General features: G+C 40.3%; 1 protein-coding gene across 1 annotated transcript; it reads left to right on the forward strand.

The window, feature by feature from the left end:
- Positions 1–1,126: 1,126 nt before the first annotated feature.
- On the forward strand, positions 1,127–20,320 carry QRFPR (pyroglutamylated RFamide peptide receptor). The gene is made up of 6 exons (XM_083835121.1): positions 1,127–1,588; positions 12,408–12,566; positions 12,926–12,987; positions 13,797–14,032; positions 15,607–15,704; positions 17,822–20,320. Exons 1-6 carry the CDS (start codon positions 1,249–1,251, stop codon positions 18,223–18,225), a joined length of 1,299 nt encoding a protein of 432 aa, XP_083691247.1. The 5' UTR covers positions 1,127–1,248; the 3' UTR covers positions 18,226–20,320.
- The last annotated feature ends 1 nt before the right edge of the window (position 20,321 follows it).

Consider the following 20,321-nt stretch of genomic DNA (forward strand, 5'->3'; position numbering starts at 1 on the left):
ATTTTGATGTCCATGCTGCTGCTGCTTCAGTCAGGAGGATCATCAACGCTCAGAGAGAACAAAACTTCCTGTAAATCCTACAGTCATCTTCTCCATGTGAGTAAATACTCAAGACAAATTATATCTGTAAAATTACCTGCATTGTGCTTTTTTTTTTGCATTAAAAAGCCAGCTAAATCTGCAGCAGATGTAATAGCACACTTCTTTAGCCTACAGCTTCAAGATTTGTTTATATTATGCAGACCATTCAGATGTATTTCATTTTTAATGCAACCGTTTTACTATTTGTAATCAGCAATCATAGTAATAAAAAAGGATAGATGTGCAACAAATGTCCCTGTAAGCCATAAAACCTGATAATTTGCAGTATTTAGGTGAGAGCTTATTCTCCTTTGTTTGTAAAGTTCCCGATACCCTTGGATGCGTTTGCAATCAATAATACAACACTTCACTCCACAAACACAACGACTGATCTTCTCTAAGTTCGAGCCTCCTTTATTTCTGATGGGAATGAAATCAGCTGAAACGCATCTAGTTTGGGTGTTAATAGAAGAGCTTCTAAATGCTGTTTTTGTTACTAATGTAATGGGGGGGAAGAGCAGGGAAAAGAAAAGGAGGGGATAAGAAAGGGTGTATGAGGAAAGTACAGGGTGGTTTGCTATGCTCTATCTAGTTTAAGGCTGGAAAGAAGAGGAGCAATGAAAAAGCTGACTGGAAGGAGCTGTTTTAGGCTACGCGTGGTCAATTTAGTGCAATTAGACTCCAAAGAAGCCAGCCTGCCCTGTGGAACACAAGCCTGGCAGTGTCATTTTAGGACTGAAAGGTGAGCTTTTCTGGCCAATATGGCAGGGCTGTGAAAAGGTCTGCCTGAATTCTGGGACCAAAGCCCGGACCACCCGCCCCCTCCACAGCAGGTACGGAGGACGAGGAGCGCCCTCCCGCTGCCGGGCCGGGGGCCGTGCCCTCACGGCCGCGGCGCCGCCCAACGGCCGCCCCTCACACGGCGGCGGGGCCGTTGGCGGGGCGGGACGGGGCGGCCCCGCGCTGCGCGCTGATTGGCCGCCGCCGCTCCCCCCGCCCCGGGCTCTCTGGCCGCGGCGCCGCTGCCGCCTCAAAGTTTGCCGCCGGGCGGAGCGGTGGCCGCGGCGGGGCGGGGGCTCCGCCGCTGCGGACGGGGAGGGCTTCGTGCGGCCGGGCGGGCGCGCTGAGGGGCTGGGAGGAGGGCGGGTGGGAGGTGAGGGTGTCGCCATGCGGTCCCTGAACATCACCCCGGAGCAGTTCGCGCAGCTCCTGCGGGACAACAACGTGACGCGGGAGGAGTTCATCGCCCTGTACGGGCTGCGGCCGCTCGTCTACATCCCCGAGCTGCCCCGGCGCGCCAAGGCGGCCTTCGTCCTCGTCTGCGCGCTCATCTTCGCCCTGGCGCTGTTCGGCAACTGCCTGGTGCTCTACGTGGTCACCCGCAGCCGCGCCATGAGGACCGTCACCAACATCTTCATCTGCTCCCTGGCGCTCAGCGACCTCCTCATCGCCTTCTTCTGCGTGCCCTTCACCATGCTGCAGAACATCTCCTCCAACTGGCTGGGCGGTGCGTGCCGGGACGGGACGGGACGGGCTCTCCTCGCCAAGCCTGCCGTCCCCGGGGTAGCCTCTGGGCTTCCCGGAGCTGCTCGCCCCCGGGCTGCCCGCGGGTCGCGCCCTCGGGCGGTGCTCGGGTGCCTGTGCGTGGGTGTGTGGGTAAGGGGCTGCGCACAGGTCGCGTGGGGCTGCGTGAGGCGCTCCTGAGGTGGCTTTTTTGCTCTGAACTCGGAGTCCGAGCTCCTCATTCTCTCGTGGGGAGAAGGCCGTGTCCCTGGAGAAACAGGGGAGCGAGGGGATGCGCAGGATTTATCTTGAAATGGTGAAGCGGTGCGTTATTTTCAACATATCCTCTTATCCTAGGAATTATGTCGTATTCCCACTAGTATGAAGGACCTTTCTGATAAGTAGAAAACACTAAAAAAAAATAAAATTAAAAAAAATGCATCCTAGATCGAAAGAAGTAAAGTAACAAAAAGACAAAGCTGAAGTAACCTGAGCAAAAGGGTATTACTCCACCTTTTCTTGGTCTTAAAACACGGTGTTAGGCAATCGTAAGTGGAAAAATGAAAGGGGTGGTTTTGCAGCAAGTAGCAGACAAGGTCTTGTAGGACTGCAAATTGAAATGTTTGTAGCAAAAAGATTGTTTGTAAAGTGGTGCTGTTAAATTTTGGTTTCCAAGGCTTCCTGTGGTGCTACTGTTGGAAGATAGCGAAGGTTACCTTCGGAGCTCTGAGATTTAATTCCAGCACATTTGATGGACTCGAATGCGGGATAGGAATTGGTCAGAGAAGATTTTAAAAGCACCCAGACACATAACACAAGGAGAAGTTGACTTTACTTTTGTCTCAAAGCCAAGAACTGTCAGGGAGGAGTGATGAATATGAAGCTACAGGTGCAAATGATAGTAAATACAATTAAATATTTTTTGCAGCTGTTTTATTTTCTTAGAAGATGTTTTGGGGCAGGCAACCCTCGTTTTTAAGATGATACAGATATTGAACCCCAAAATTAATGAGAATGTGTAATAAAAATAACGGGATAAATTGATAGCTATACTGCTGTGCCTTCGTTTTGACTATTGAAGTTCCAGTTCTTCTTGCAGATGAACACAGCAGAAACTTGCTGCAGGCATCAGGAGGTCCTGTGTAAGAGGGAGAAAACTGAATTGGGTAGCTTTTCCTAAAGGTTAGAGTTGTCTTTCTCTCAAGATTAGAGTTGTGATTTCCCTCCCTTGTAGGGGGGATGCTGGTCTGTCAGCCTCAGACCACACATTTGACCAGAGCCATGTAAAAGCTGAGTCCAATGAAGCTTCCACCTGAGGTGAATTACAGCAGAAATAGCAGAGGCATGTGGAACAGTATAAGTAAAGCATGTATGTTTCCCTTCATCTTATGTTACTTGATGCTTGACAAAATCTACAAGTAGTGTAGAAATGATGGCATGGTTGCGACAAATATCTTCAGATATTCAGCACTTGGATATTTTGAAGTGTGCCATTGTATGGGTTTTACTGTACTTCTTGTCTACCTTCTTTGCAGTGCTAGAGCTTTTTAAGTGCAAATGGATTCACAGGTCCCATTGACTTTGATTTCAACCTTTACAGTCCCGGTAAGATAATTGGATTTAACTAACGTGGTATTGGCAGGGCATAATAAGTAGCATAATTGATGAATGTTGCCCTTCAGTGGGTGGGCAGGGAGTGAAGCAAAACTCAGGGAAATGAGATGTAAATTGAAGGTGTCCCAGGGGTTTCTGATTCTTGAGGCTCACACTGAAGCATGAATGGTGATTACAGTTATACTGCAAATCAGAGCCTGCCAGACTGGGAGGACTCTTTTCCTTGCTTGCTTTAAAGGTGTAATTTTCCTTTTGCCTTCCATTTTCTAGTCTGAGGAGGCTTTATCTCATCCACCTTAATGCAAGCTGCTCTGAGTAGTGCAAGCTCCAACTCTGTTAAGAAAAAGCTGCTTTGAGCATGCAGTATATTCTTGCTGGACAAAGTGGTGTGTACTGAGTCATTTGATGCATGAAATAGCTCTGGGTTTTTGAGCTTTTAGAGTCACTTCACTTCTTGATCTAGCTGCGCCTGTATCGCTAAAACAAGCATCTGTACTAGTTCATGTCTGCTGAGACACAAGTATGTTATGTACTTACCTTTGAGTTGGAGTTGGTCCTTTATTTCCATGCCTGTGTGCAGGTGTTTGTGTTTCTTTATCTTCTTTTCCCCTTCAAAAACACGCAACAGAACAGAAGTGAGGGCAGAACTACAGTTGCTCTAGGATGAGATACAGAAGTAAGAACAGCCACAGCTTTAAAGTAGCTGTTAACTTTTAAGCCATTCCATGTTATCTCCGTAATGGGATGCTGTCAGAAAGGAATAATTACCATTTTGTTCCTTCTAAAGTGAGAGGTGAAACACTTTCACCCAAAAGGCCTCCAGCTGTGCATAGTTTACAATAGGACTCCAGGGAAAACGTTAATAGCTGGCAATGTGAAGTAATTCAAATTGTGAACGGCGGAGTCACTCCTCTGTAACAGATTGTGTTTGTCAAAATTCTTCAGAAACCGAAGATTTCTACTGTTACACTTACCAGAAGTCAATTCTTTTCCAGCAGAGATGTGAAAGGCACTGATGTGACTTCTTGCACAGTATATTTATTAACACACTTTAACTTCACTTACAGTTTAGCACCTGGAGTTTCAACAAACTGAACGTGCAGCTTGTTTTGCCTGGTGATTATGCAGTGCTAACATAGCTGCTAGCTCCACATATGCAGTAACTGGGATCAGCTCCATCTTGACCAAAAATGGGTGAATCCGTATCGTTTTCAATTCTGCGATCTGTTAAGAATCTGTATAACAGCGTGAGACTCTTAAAGTGATAGTATAAGATTCAATTTCTTATTTATACTTTGCAACTAAAAAGGCTGTAATTTCTAGAAGACCTTTACATAGAAATTCTGTGAACTAATCTCTCAGCGATGCAGAAGATACTGTGGAAGAAAAATTAAAATTGTGGCTTTGGTATAAATGATGGTTGGTATCATTTGTTTGCATGAAGGGGATGAGATTGGAACTTGAATAAGAAGTGAAATTGGTGCATGCAGCAAAGGTGGTCTTGGTGCAAACTGGAGTGATTTGAGGATTTTGCTCACTTACGATCATAGGTGAGAGACAACAGTAGAGGTCCTGTGGTCATACTGATGGCTGCCCTGTTAAGGGTCAATTTGGGCTTTTGTCTGGGCCAAATATCTAAGAGTTGCTTTATTTTCTGAAACAGATTCACTGAGTAACAGTGATATCTTTGCAAAACTGCCTGCAGCAACTGGAAAATTACTTCTCGTGTTGTATAAATATAATAGCCCTAGCAAAAGATAAAGTCAAAACGTGAGATTGCTGTAGACCTAATACGTGTGCTGCATCTTGCTTGTGAATTTTGCATCTTATCAGACAGGATGTGTCTTTTTAAAACTGGTGTTGAAGGCTGTTTTTTCCTATCACATGGGGAGTATTGGGTCACCTGAAACACAGCAGCGTTTGAGATGCCCTTGTATATCTTTTCTGGCCTCCAGGTACTATGAAGGAGAGGTGCATCTTCTGTCTATTGCTGTCTTATCTGCCTATTACATATAGCTGCCTTGCTTCCTGAACGCATCTAAAGAAGCAGTAAAGGTCTTTTTAGGCACCTCGTATGCTCCTTGGTACAACAGTTCCTCGCCTCTACAAGTTTGGCTGAAAACCAAGCGGTGTGTCGTAGCCAGTTCTGCACTTAGGGTGCTTTCTGCACCAAACATCTTATGTCAAGCAGTGTGTTACTTTGCACAGTTTCTGTATGAGAATGCGTAAACATTCCCTTCTGACAAAATCATCATCAATAAAATCACTGGGCCTCTTTGTGCCTGGTATTCATAGATATCTCTAAGGTCTCATTCTTATTTTCAGTGTTGCTTCAGGACCTTGTTCTCACTGGCTCACTTCTGGAACGTTCCTTGATGCTGGACAGTTTCCGTATGCTCTCAAACTCTGCTGACATGCTGTTAGGGTTAATGCTAGACAGTAAAGCTGGAGATGAGCTTCCAATAACTGGATATCTTCTTTTAAGCTTTTTTAACTTTTCAATTTAAGTTGTGTCTAGACTTGGTGTAAATCAAGTCAGAGACACAAGAACACTCTTCATCAGTCTCCTGCAGTGTAAGAGGTTATGCCTTTGGATTGTCTGCGTCCATGAGAGCAAGATGATTTTAGTTCTCTGTTTTGTTGAAATCCTGCCTTTGCATTCATTCTGTCACTACTATTGTTTACTTGCACATATGTGCTTATAAGTAGAGGTAGGAATAAAATTCTGTATGAAGATAGTTTGAGAACAGGTTATCCAGTGAATACCTCAGTAAAGGAAATAATGGGCTTAGTTTTTTTTTTTTTTTTAAATATATAATTGGCAGGATGACATCTGACAAAAGCAGCAAAAGAATGTTGATAGAAGAAAACTTGTATGTTTAGCACAGGGAATTTCTGCAAATCATGGATCAATATTCAACACAATGACTGATGTAAAATGTTTGCTGTTGCATTAATCAGGCAGAGAAAGCAAGCAAGTTGAAGAATGTGGATGGATTGGTTAGTGTTTTATCTGAGGTGGTTGTTATATTCTTGGCAGAAGTATCTGGCAATCTTTGCCGTGGATTGAGACTGTTTACCATGTCCTGTTCATGTCCCTGCCAACATCTCACCTGTTCCGCTTGCTGTTGCTACCCCAGCTGCAAGTGGTATAGTGCCCTTTGGTGGTTTGGTGTTCTAACAGCAGTGCTTTGCTGCAGAGCTGTCCTGCGTCCTTGCACATGCGTATTTGTTTTTACTCATTGATTGCTTTGTTTTGCAATAAGCTGCTGATGTGAGGTTTGCCTGAAGGCTGTGGTGCCTGTTTCGGTGGCTTTGTCAAACCATGGACAAAGCTGAATGTGAGCCTTGGTGGGGAAGGAGTGTGGATGGCGTGGAGACAGAATTCCTTGGCCAGCTAGCCCAAGCTGTGTTCACACTTTCAAATCACAGCACAGAGGGAATGGTGTGGACTGTACCATGTATTGGTAAACAAACTATGGGCTGTTCAAGGTACATGCTCTAATTGTGTGGGCTCAAACCGAACCCTTTTATCTTGTCTGCTGTACTTGACCTTAAACAGTGAGGTATAAATAACTACAGATCTTCTATTATTGTGTGCTACGCTCATATGTTGTTTGGGGCAGAGCAGTGCATAATGTTCATTATTCTCTACAGGTCACAGGTGAGAGGCTTGTGCGTCACAGCAAACTACTAAAGATACAAAATACCTGTATACCCAAGAGTCGGCATAAAACAATGCAGTGCCCAATCTAGTATGAAGTACCTTCAAGGATACAAGCTGTATTATTGCAACTGACTTGTTTTCTGCCCTGAAGTTACAAAATAAAAGAAAACAGACCTTGCTTGCATCAAGGAAGTTGGAGAAAACTGTTTTGGAAGTTGAGAGAGAGATTTTCCAGTGCAAGTGCTTGGTCAATAACACTTTAACAGAGGAAGCTGCAATTTAACTTTTACCAGAATGGTTTTAGAATTTTGCCTTTGTTACCCTAATAAAAGAAAAATAAACAGATGTTTCAAACAGTGGTGATGAAATGGCAAGCTTAGAGATACAGAGACAACATCTGATAATGAAGATGCGAAGAATTGCGGAAGGGCATACTGTTCATATTTGCAGCCTTCTGAATATATTGTCATTGGGGAAAACTAATAATTGATTGAATAAACCATGCAGTTTTTGGCAGTGCATGAGGAATACTTTTGGGAATGTCTTAGCCTCTTGCAAAGGAGAAGCAATTAGTTATTTTCATTCCCAGTAATCCCCTGTAAGTTTTCTTTCTCCATTGGTAATGGCTGGTATTAAATGCTTCAGTGCCTTCTTGAGTAATGATCTATTGGAGGTCTTTGCTGAAAGACTTACTTTGTAGGAAGTTAAACATTTTAATGCTTTACCACATCTTAAATATGTATATTTTAAAATATTCCAAGTCATGTTTCTGTATGGGGGGAGTATGACACTTAAGTGGAAAATGAGCAGGCATAAAAGGAGATACTTTCTCAGCAAGTTTCTCTTTAAAAATAAATAAATTTAATGGCCTTTAGATAGTCCTTGAAGAATATTTGTCAGATTCTTTCCACTACATACTACATTCCTGAAACTACTTCATAGTTTGCAAAAGAACTGAAGCAAAGCTCTGTTCTGGAAGATTGAACATAGACACAGCTCCCCCTGCAAGTGAAGAAGAGCCTAAGGAGTAGATGGGGTAGGCGGTGGTGGAAGGAATGGAGAAGAGGAGGAAAAATGCCTTTTTTCTTTTTTTCTTTTTTTTCTTTATTTCCTGAAAGTAGCTACAAATTTCTTTACATCAAAGATGAGCTGCACAGAAGCAGTCGACAGAAGATGATTTTCTATTTTGAAGTTTTTCCCTCTGTAATCCTATGTATTGTATTTACCAGGCGATCTATCATTTTGAGGCCTGATGGAAGAAATCTAATTTTAGCCCATTAATATAATAAATTCATGGAGCTATTTTTCTGCCCTTATCGCACTTCTTGTCTTTGAAAGACAAGACAAACAATGACTTTTGTGCTTTGTTTTCAATGATTTAAATGCTGCAGGAGTTCGAGCTTAAAGGTTTAGAAATTACAGAGCAACCTGCTCAGCTTGGAAATAGTGAATGATGGAGCTGCTCTTAAACTCCTTCACTTAGCACTGAAGGTGGCTTTAGTAATTTATGTCCATTTCAGATAGTGGCCCTGAAGCTATTTCCCTTCCAGGATATCTGGGGCCCTAGTGGTAGGGCTTTCTTCTTGAGGTTGGAAGCAAGAATTCCAGGCCCCCTTTTCCGCAATTCTCTTGTTCAGTGATTACAGCTTTCGCTTAATTAAGGGGAAGGAAGAAGAGATGCATCGTCTGTGTTTTGGGAAGATCCCATAAAACCTACCTCACCTGTTAACATAAGCAAGGTTGTGTTTAGTGTCCAGAATACTGTGTCGAGTTTTGGACTCCAAGGACAAGGTATTCATAAATGGCTGAGTTCAGCAGAGGGCTGAAAAAGGATTGAAACCAATTCAAATGTAATTAAGGATGATGGAGCTGGATCTGAAGTCTGAGGTCAGATTTCCATTGAAGTTGACTCTTCATCTGTCTGTGACACTTTAACCACTTTCTTCTTTGTTAAACAGTTTCAAACGCTGATAGAAACTAGAGCTGATTTTCTTGCTACTGTCATTTAAGTTTGGTGAAGTTTTACACATGAAGCACTGGAGTGCCTCATAGTTTCAGAAGATAGGAACTTGTGTAGTGAGTGACGATTCAAGGCAAACAATACCCCTAAAGTGTTGTGGTAACGTTAATGCAAGTTGATATTCAGAGATGCTGGCCTTAGTTGCATGAGGAGCTTCAGGGAGGTTGAAATAATGTCCTTTTGAAAATTTCTTGTTATTTTTTGCTTACAAAATGTACATGGCTGTTGTTTTTCCTTGGCTACGAAAGTTCAATTCACTAAGGAACCGAGATGTGTGCGTGTGACTGAGCAAGTGTCTATTTCAGCCAATTTCACCTGCAATGAAAAGCATCCTTTTGTTTCATGATTCTGGAATTGGTAATGTCTCTCCTCATTTAGCTCAGAAGGGTTAATCTATAGATACTGTGCAGACTCTTCTTTTTACTACCTTTTAAACGCTTACTTATAGCTTAGTTGGTAGCTTTTTGGGAATTTGCCTTCGGAGATAAGAAGTGAGGAATTTTTACAGCCTTTTTTCTTGGAGATTAAACTAATGGCATAATGTTAGTCTGTGCTCTTCGACTGTTATTTGAAGAAAATGGGAACATATCAGTAAAGGCAATGAAAGTCTGAGTTTAGTGGATCTTTTCACTCTTCGTTTGGGAGTTACCACCCATTGAACTCAGCTGTTCTGTTTGCTCTTTGAATAATTAGACATAGGCTGAAAATTCTGCCAGACTCATAATTTTAGTGAAACTCACTGCCTAATTTTATTACTTAAGTAGGATGATAGACTGATACTTCTTTGCTTCCTATGAGTGTTTTAGAGTTCTGAGACTTCAGTGAAGGAATCTTGTATTACAGGTCAGCCCCCTACAATGGAGTATAGTTCAAGTGGACTCAACTATTTGACTTCTTTCAGGATATGAAAAACAGTGTATGATGAAAGTTTTTTTTGCCACAGCTTTATCGCTCAAACTTGGACTCGTTGAAAGAGGAGATTGTACACTTAAGAAAAATATTTAAATTTTGCTTTTCTGCTCATGTAGTTTTTTTAATTTTTGTCAGGAGTCACCTCCACTACTTTGTTAGTGGGGGAAAAAACTTGAAAGTGATAGCAGAAAACTAGATTTAGTAGGATTTTGAACTGAATGAAAATCTGATTTTCAGAAAAGACCAGAGACTGTGAGCCATAGCCTTTGATTTGGTTGTATTCAGCATTCAACACGTGCAAAGGTGCAACTTGAGCTTGCGTTTTATTATCTCAGTGCAGAAGTTTCACCATCTTCTGGTTGAAGGGCTATGAATTTGATGGTCTGGGTCTGGTGCTTGTATGTGTAGTGTATCCCATATCATACTGGGTCTGATGAGAAACGGATAAGATGTCAAGATGATGACCATGTTTCATGAGAGGTTGACTTTGTGCTTATTTTGTTCCTGCCAGCTCCCTGGCAAAATACATTCTAGGTCAGAAACTGTGGTAAGAAGCAGACGTACAGCCTTCTATACAGTTCCTGCTGACCATGCTAAAATTTCAGTTGAATAGATTAAAATTGGGCTGTGTGGTATATATTTTTAATTTTATTTTAAGACAGATCTGTGAGCATGTTGGCTCTGGTGCTGGTGTTGACTATGTATTTCGAAGGTCCTTGACTTGAAGGTCCATCCACTTATCCCCTGTCCTCCCTTTCCATTTTTTGAGCTACAGAAAGTGATTTTTTTCCTCTCCCAGTTAGGATTGATCAAACCAGTGGAAAACCAGTTCTTTCTAGATAGAAGTTTACCTAGTCCTTGTTCCCTTTATGGAGAGCAGGATTGAGTTTTGATAGCTTCCATTTTGTGTTCTTTCTGTTTCCTGTGCTTTTCTTTCATAAGGTGTCTGTAGGATCTTAAAGCTTAACTTAGTCAAATGGTTATCTGATCCAGTTCTGCTATGAGTTTATGGAGTGTATCTGGGTAAGGTGTAAATAATGATGACGTAAAGGAAATATCGACAGCTGTTCCAGGAACTAATAGCCAACACTGAACTGTAGGCATGTAAGAGAACTGTAGGAATGCAGATACACAAAATGACCTCAGGGTCAGAAATGGACAGAAAATGAGTGAACGAGGAACAGGCTGGGAAAGGTGTTAACACAAGATTTTTGTTGAAGACTTATTTAAACACAGTTTCTAAGATGGCTGGACTTGAGTGTGAGTAATGGAGAATGATAAATAACCTGGTAAGAATTAAATATGTACTTTTTGGAAGCTATAGCACCAACAAAATCTAAAGATTGGTGATAGTTACACATAAATACAGCATCTCACTGGAAACCTATACAACCATGAAAATGCAGCTAGGAAATTGCATTTAATTTCAACATTGTCATCAACTTAGTGTGTTAACTGGGGGGAAGAAGGGTGATTTGGAGAATGGAAAAATGATAAAGAGGTTGAATTTTTCTCTGAAGTTATGCATAGCAGAGGACTCCTCTAATATAACACTCAGCAGAACATTGCTTTAAGTGCCAAAGTGTACAAATAGAGTGGTATTTAAATGAGCAGAAGAAATGTATTTGCAACAGCAGGAAAAAGTCAACTTCTAAACAAGTGACACTAAGACCTTGTAAAAACTAAAGGGTTATCTGCTGAGGTAAAAGATAGTATCCCTGTAACTTTACATTTGACAGTAAATGGTGGAAGACTTGGTCAAAAGCAAAATAGGAATAAGTCTTGGACTGATACAGAGCAAGTGAATGTAGAATCATAGCGTAACCTAAGTTGGAAGGGACCCACAAGGATCATATAAGTCCAACTCTTGGCTCCACACAGGACTGCCCTAAAATCAGACCCAATGTCTGAGGGCATTGTCCCAATGCTTTTTGAACTCCGGCAGGCTCGGTGCTGTGACCACTGCCATGGGAAGCCTGTCCCAGTGCCCGACCACCCTCTGGGTGCAGAACCTTTCCCTAACACCCAGCCTGACCCTCCCCTGTCCCAGCTCCATGCCGTTCCCTCGGGTCCTGTCGCTGTCCCCAGAGAGCAGAGCTCAGCGCCTGCCCCTCCGCTCCCCTCGTGAGGGAGCTGCAGGCCGCCATGAGGCCTCCCCTCAGCCTGCTCTGCTCTGGGCTGAGCAAACCAAGGGGCCTCAGCCGCTCCTCACACATCTTCCCCTCCAGACCCTTCGCCATCTTTGTAGCCCTCCTTTGGACACTCTCTAATAGTTTTATGTCCTTCTTATATTGTGGTACCCAAAACCGCACACAGTGCTTGAGGTGAGGCTGTACCAGTACAGAGTAGAGTGGGAATAACAGTAGGCATTAATATGTCCTTAGAACTCTTGTTCTTACAGGTGTAGTATGCACAATGGAAGAATGACTATTGGAAGCTGCATTTGATGAATTGTTTAAATAGGAGACTTAGCGGCTTAACTGTTAAAAAAAAATATATAGAAATACTAGTCTGTTCTTTTTGCGTGATATCACTTTGTATAACGGTAGACTTATTAGTATTTCTTCATGAGCCACAACAGTTGCATGTTTTACTTTCTGACAATTGCAGGTGCCTTTGCATGCAAGATGGTACCGTTTGTTCAATCCACTGCTATTGTAACTGAGATTCTTACAATGACCTGCATTGCTGTGGAAAGACATCAGGGAATTGTGCATCCACTAAAAATGAAATGGCAGTACACCAATAAAAGAGCTTTCACAATGCTTGGTAAGCTTTTTTTTTTTTTCTTTCTTAAGAAGAGAGGTTCAAAATGTGCAAGCACTGCTAAAGGAATGTCACAATTGCAAATGATCCTTCCGTTGTAACACAAAGAATATAGGTAATTGTGCTCACGCAAATTAAATTGCCTTTGTATGTACATACTGATAAATGAAGGTATTGTGAGAGAAGGGAAATTGATAACAGAAGATCTTGCTGTTATGAATGTTGATTGATGTATGCCTCATTGAAAATTACTATTAAATAGTCTATTTTGCATGGTTTTTAAAGATGAAGCTGTTAAACTGTTCATACCAAAACTTACACTCCTTGTTGTGCAGAGTACTAAAAAAATTATTTGTTTACAGGCATAGTCTGGTTGCTGGCAGTTATTGTTGGGTCACCTATGTGGCATGTTCAACGGCTTGAGGTATGTTAGGTGAAACGGGAATTTATATTTTCAACTCAGTCCTTCCTGGATCTTTTTGCACCTTTAGGAATGAGATTGAATAAGCTCTTGAGAAATGTAAGAGGGGAATAACAAATGGAGTTTTGGTTGTATGTGCCAGCATGAGAAAGATGAATAATTAGGACTTGCATGCACTACAAGATGGACTGCCAGCGGGGACTAGTCATGTCTACCCTCATTAGGTCAAAGAGCACTGATTGTATCTGGGATTTGCACTGTAGCTTTCTTTTTTCTTTTTCTTGAAGTGCACTGACTCAGCAATGTAGGACTTAGATTGATGTTTCAGGATGATGATGTCTCCTGCAAGATTTTGAAGAACTGTATCTAGTTTAAAGTGTAATTAACTGCGCATTATAGTTTAAGGAGTTACTGTACACTTATAGGAAAAAAAAAAAAAGACTTGCCAGAATCTGTTGCTTGTGAGTCTGAATGCTTACAAATTTATTCTAAAAAGTTGAATATGTGAAGTGTCTATACACCTATCTCTATTCACAAAATACGTAGCTGAGACTTTCTTTGAAAAATCCTAGTGGAAAAAAAGTTTTGAGGAGTGCAACTTAGAGCATCTCCTGACCTTTCTTTGTCAACTTGGGTCAATACAACACTTAATGTGGAGAAGTGGTTGGAAGAACTTTCTCACTTTAAAAGGTCTCTCTGTTGAATTTCAGTTCTTGTATTAAGAACCAAGAATATTTCAATAATGCATTTTTTTTTTTTTTTACACTTGGGATAATTACTGTAGTGACTCAACTCCTTTATGCTTGTTACAGGTTAAATATGACTTCTTGTATGAAAAAGTCTATGTTTGTTGCCTGGAAGAATGGGCCAGTCCAATTTATCAGAAGATATATACTACCTTTATTCTTGTTATACTCTTTCTTTTTCCACTGATATTGATGCTTTTTTTGTACACTAAAATTGGTTACGAACTCTGGATTAAGAAACGAGTGGGAGATGCTTCTGTTCTTCAAACCATTCATGGGAATGAAATGTCTAAAATATCAAGGTTTGTAAAATAAAATACAATTGGCATTTTGACTTTTAGAAAGCTATTTTTATTGACAAGTTTTGAGAGCCAGTGCAAAGAGATCCATCTTATCTGTGGGGAATTCGGCAGGCATAGCCTGGATTTTTAAAGCTAGCTAGTTATTTAAACAAGATACCCATATTAATGCAACTTAAACAGTTTTCATCAAAATGTAGAATTGCCATACCTTGAATGTCAAGCTCTCTCAATAAATCTGATATCCTTCATCATGAAATCCTTCTTTTTAAAAGATGTAGGTCATGAGTTGGAAAGTAACTTGGAAAAATGTTGGTAGGTTATTTCCTTATATTCTATGGAAAGTTCTTTATAGAATTCTAAGACTGTGAATACTGTTTTATGATCTTATAAGTTAAACTGGTGTGTGTGTGTGGGTGGGGAGGAATCAGAATTCACTTTAAAACTACTTTCACACAGTTTATCTTGTTATAACTTCTGACGAATTTTTGAATGTTCTCAGATTTGTTTGTGTGAGACTACCTGGATGGTAGCTCTGTATCTGAAAAGTTATCTTTTTTGTTCACTGATAATTACTGATTTTTGTAAGTTTGTGTACATTTATAACATCTTTGCTATTGAGCACTATATATGGGCTACCCTTCATATTACCTCACATTTTTGCCTTTAGTTTGGCAAATTGATCCATTGAATGATGTGCTAGAAACCTCTAACAGGTCAATTCATTGAGGAGCATATCACCTTAAATATGTTCTGTAAGAAATAGCTTCAAGCTGCTTGTAAGTAATGATTGCTTAGACATTTGTCTAATGGAGTACTCAAGGAAGTAGATGATTTTATCAATCGGAACTAAAAGAGGATGCAATTTTACAGGAGTTAAGATGATGTGAGCTTTGGGCTACTCCTTGGCTTAGTGAATGTCCCACGTAGTGGGAAGAAGATTCTGTAACTGCAAGTGTTACTTCTTTAGCTCAAGTGAGAGATCTATCTTGGGATCTAGAAATGTAGTTATATGAATAATATATCATTTTGAGAAAAATGATAAATTCATGTGTACCTTGAGTTTGTGAGGCATTCTGGTGCAGGCAAGGGAGCATATTTCTTGCTCTCAATTCCAGCACTTTACTTACCAACAAAGGCTGAATGTTGCAGGCATAGCTTCACCTACTCTCAAATTCTTTGTATAATCAGGTGCTGCAGGTATGGCAGTGCTCCCAGTTCTAGGACTGAACTCTTGTTTTTGGAGCTATTAATGGAATTTCATGGTTTTTAACCCATCTGTTACTGTTGGAATTACATCTGCTTGAATAGAATGAAAATGCAAGACATGCTTATGTCATTGCTTGCTGCTGCTATGGAAATGCCTTGCATTCCTGACAGGGATTATTTGTTTACTAGTTTTATATGCTACCACGGTTCTTGTTTCAACGGGAATGATGCGCTTCTGAGCATTCTTCCAGGGTTTTGTTTGCATCTGCAATCATTGGACATGTTTGCATGTTTCACTCAGTGAAACATATGTAAACCACAAATCAATTCATAGTGATTCAGTATGGAATGTCTTGATGCAATTTCAGGAAGAAGAAGCGAGCAATTGTTATGATGGTGACAGTGGTGTTTCTCTTTGCAGTCTGTTGGGCCCCTTTCCATGTGATCCACATGATGATAGAATACAGTGAGTATCTGCAACGTGTCATATAATAAAGTCTTTCCTAGTGTGCTTTTTCTCTTTTCTGATAATGGAACTACAGATTATGAAAAGCTAGCGCCGCTGCAGCATTCGGCTATAAAATATGTCTGTTAGCACAGGTTAATGGTGTGCTTATAAATCCTGAATCACTGTCTTGTAATGGAGGTGCGTAATCAACAACAGATGAATTATTCTGAAGTCTGAGGGATAGAATGTTCTGCCGTGCTCACACAAAATGTAAGTACATTTCAAAAAACCTCTTATCAGATGTAGTGTTTGGGAAATACCTTGTATCTGAGATATACTTGTGTGTCAGCCACATCCCCTCTTCCCTGCTATGTGAGTAAAAAAAAAAAAAAGATCCTTATGTCTTACTGTAAACCTGACTGGACTTTGTTGCAGGGACGGTTGGGGGGGAACACAAACTCTCTGCCAGCTCTTTTAGAATTTATATTCTAAAAGAGGAGGTTGCCATTGCTTTCTGAATTTGTACAGCACATAATCCAGTTCTGAAAAGGAGGTTTACTATTCATAATGAAACTCCAGAAATAGCAAGACTTGAATATTAGGATGGTGAGCCTATCTCTGTAGATTCATTTTCTTTCCATGTCTGTCATCCTACCCTAATTTGCTGGAAGGTCAAAAGTACCAGGCTGGAAGGTAAAAGTTCTTTGCAAGTAGAAAACCCCTTGAACATGTAACTTTTGAAATTAAATTTAAATTTGATACATGAAGACTTCTATTTGCATCTACATAAATTATCATACTGCTTTGAGTTAAACTGCTATGAAATATTTATCTTTGCACTTGGCCTGGTTTTAATGAGGTAGGCATATTGGAAATATAAGTACTGGACATCACAGTGATAATGGTGAGGCACTGGCACAGGTTGCCCAGAGAGACTGTGGATTCCACATCTCTGGAGTTGTTCAAGGCCAGGTTGGACGAGGCCCTGGGCAACATGATCTACTGGGTGGCATCCCTGCCCATGGCTGGGCGGCTGAAACTGCGTGATCTTTAGGTCCCTTCCAACCCAAGCCATTCTGATTCTATGATAATATCCCTTTATTATTATTATCTTCTAATCCATCTGAACTTCTTCAGTGCTCTGGGTTGGACACTAGTTTTGAAATACACTCTTGTTATCTGCCCTCTTCACTATTTGCCTAAATTTGCTTGGGTCTTGCACAGTTCACTTCCTATCTCCTACATGGGTACTGTGACAGGATGTGGGACTCTGCAGCTGGCAATGCCTACTGCAGCAGTAGCTGTTGTACTCTACTTTGAAAATGCAGCAGCCATTTATTTGCTTTCTATTTCAGATGAGATTGTAGGTAAGTTAGCAGTTCTGCAGCCAGTTAGCAGAACCAAATCATGTTTATATGTGGGAAGAATAAAAAATACAAAGCTGTGGCTATTAAAATTGTCTGAGTTGTCCTGTGATAGGGTTGCCTGTAATGATCCATGAACAGGGCTCTGTATAATACTTCGCTTTTTTCACTGCCAATTTGGTGGATTATTTCAGCTGCTGCATGGCCTTTATTTTGCTGTGTAAACCTTTATACTGCTTATTCCAAGTTTGGTAGCCAAGTATTTAAATTCAAGGAATTCAATGTGATCTCAATAATTAAGAGTGAGGTATGACCAAGAAGATGCATTTTTTATACCATGAGATGATCTGTGCCAGCAAAGATGAGGAAGCCATGAATGGTTGGTGGCAAGACAGGGATTGGCATTGTCGTGTTATAGTACTTAGACATTGGAGAAGGATGTGAAATGCAGAGCCAGAAGAAAAATAAACAAGGCCTATGTTTAGGAAATCAGAAGTTTTCTGTTACTCTGCCACTAAGCAAGTTTTCTGGTTAATAAATTGCTTATTTTGGACTATTCTGTTCTTCCTGATGTATACAAAAAGCAGGGCTGTGTGGTAGATTGTATTCTTTCCTTGCTGATGAAATCCTGTTGATAATATTAAAGGCCTCTAGCAAGGCTTTTTGTTGACGTTAAACAAAAACTTCTAATGCCATACTGGATATATATATAGGCTAAGCAGTGGATATTTGTCATTCTTTGCTTATAGCGTGCTTCCTTTTTCTTTCCAGGTAACTTTGAAAAGGAGTATGATGATGTAACAATCAAAATGATCTTTGCAATCGTTCAAATTGTAGGATTCTTCAATTCTATTTGCAACCCTATTGTGTATGCTTTCATGAATGAGAACTTCAAGAAAAATTTTCTGTCTGCCATCTGCTTCTGCATTGTCAAAGAAAATGTGTCACCAACCAGGCAACTTGGAAATTCAGGGATTTCTATGAGGCAGCAAAAGGCAAGTGTTTCTCAAAGAGATCCTACTGACTCAGATGAGGCAAGGAGGGAGGCATTCAGCGATGGCAACATTGAAGTAAAGTTCTGTGATCAACCGGCTTCAAAAAGGAATTTGAAAAAGCACCTTTCCTTATTCAGCTCTGAGATTACTGGGCATTCTGCATTGGGAAGTGGACAGTAGCATTACAAAGGTTTTCAGAATGGGAAAAAAATGTTCTCTTTATATCATAACTTTGAACAAGCCATTTAAAGTAGTTTTCTACTTTAACTGTTGAAATGAGAGAGGGGGGAAATATTTTGATTATAATGTTGGAATAATGGTCAAGAAAATGTAATATATTTTATAAAGAAAAGGAATAAAACTTTGGAAAACAACCTCACTGTGTGATTTCCAGAAAAATATTTTTCTTCCTCAGCTAATTTGGGGCTTGCTTGCCCTCTGATTTAGGTATACCAAACAACTGTTGGTATATATGGTCTGTTTATTCTGTCTGGTTCCTGGCACTCTGCTGGACTGTACTCAGCTGAATGCCAGAAGACAAGAACTATGGAGAGAGTGCACACTTCCTTTGGACAGCTTAGGAATCTCACATGGGTCTAATGCTATTTATAAGATCTGCTCTGTGCAGCTCTGAGGACAGAGAAACTTCATATCTGAGTTCAGGAAAAATACAGACTGAGATGCAATTCTGTTTTTGCAAAGTATGTGAAAGCCAGCCAGAATTTGGTTCTGAACAAATTGTCATTTAGATTTCATGCATGTCTGGATTTTGTTAACAGGAAGTTAATAGAAATTAACAATGCATGTATAACTAATGTGTTATTTTTACAAGTTAATTTTTGGGTACAAATTTAAAGGCCAGCGTCCTTCCCTGTAAACTGCATTATTCCTCCTGAAAAAGGTAGAAGTTGAAAAAGTTCTATACAAATCAAGGGCCTGCATATCCTCGAAGTGTGGTCTGTAAACACTGGATTTATCTTAGTCATGTTTTCATATGCAGTTTATGGTTGGAAATTGTGTTGCTGTTTTCTGGATGTATACGAGGGCCAGGCTGAGAGCCTGTTGGACTCTACAGAAGACTTCTAGTTGAATACTGTAGTCTTTTGACCAGACGTTTCTCTGAAGATTTGCACAAACTTTTTTCTCTCTCCCTCATCCTTGAAGTGGATTAAATACTGTGGAAAGCCAGTATTACAAAGTTGAAATCCATAAAATTCTAAAAAAAAATAAAAAATATAAAAAAATTGCTGTCAGTGTGTCCAACTGAAAACCTGTAAAATCAAAAGTTTCTTATGAGTGTGGGACTGGGAAAAAAATTATGATCTAGAATGGTATCCTGTGATCTGATCCCACAAGCAAGGCTTTGAAATGCGTAATTTACAACTCCAGTTAAGTTTGGTTTGAACCCTTCAGTTGCCTGTGAAATGTTGATGTTCTTCTGTCATACCTTGCTTCCCCTAGCAGATTTTATATTTCATTTACACATAATTGTTAATGAAAATGATTCACTGATATTCATGGATAATTTGGACGTACACCGGTCCTTCTGTGTAATATTTACAGACAGCCATTGGGTAAGGCATTCTGATGCTGGCTTGTGACATATTCTTTATTATTTATTTTACTGTATATGATATACTTTGATGCAATTACAGAGAGAGATTCTGAACTTGCCCTGACAGCCAGGAATTATGAGCACTCTTGTTTATATTAGTATATATATTAAATAAAATACTGACTTCAGAGTGCTAGGTCTGGGTGAAACAGCATGAGTGAAATCAGATTTTGCCTCAGTCAGTCATGCAACCATTCCCCTGTGCGTTACCTTTGAATAATGCTGGTAAGCAACAGCAATGATTTTTGCCTGTGATGACATCTGTGATTTTCTTTGCATTTAGTTCAAATTTCTAGAAATGTCTCTCGTAGTGAAGTTTTCTGCACTGCAAATAGGGGTTCAAAGGTTTAACACCGTTTTCCTCGGTGCAAAGTTGATCTGGCTGATGATGAGAACTATGTGGTTTGACAGAATGTATTACTGAAAAGCACTTTATCTTAAGCTTTTCACTTTATTTGTACTGCTAATTTCAATGACATTTTAACAATGAAGTTGATAGCTGCTTTGTAAAACTTCCAAGTATTTTGTGCTTTTGTTTTAACTGTTTCTTCTATTGTATCATAAAATGTTATCTCAACAAATGACTTATAGTATTGTGTTTTTTTAATTAAAATTCCATTTTGGTATTGCTAGTGCTGTTTGCACTGGGAGCATCTACTAT

This window comes from Anser anser, assembly GCF_964211835.1.
Source record: "Anser anser genome assembly, chromosome: 4".
Lineage (NCBI taxonomy): Eukaryota > Metazoa > Chordata > Aves > Anseriformes > Anatidae > Anser > Anser anser.

Coding starts and splice junctions, on each gene's coding strand:
- QRFPR (XM_083835121.1), top strand. CDS start 1,249: ATGCGGTCCCTGAACATCACCCCGGAGCAGTTCGCGCAGCTCCTGCGG. Junction 1,589..12,407: donor CTCCTCCAACTGGCTGGGCG/GTGCGTGCCGGG, acceptor TGACAATTGCAG/GTGCCTTTGCATGCAAGATG. Junction 14,033..15,606: donor GAAATGTCTAAAATATCAAG/GTTTGTAAAATA, acceptor ATGCAATTTCAG/GAAGAAGAAGCGAGCAATTG.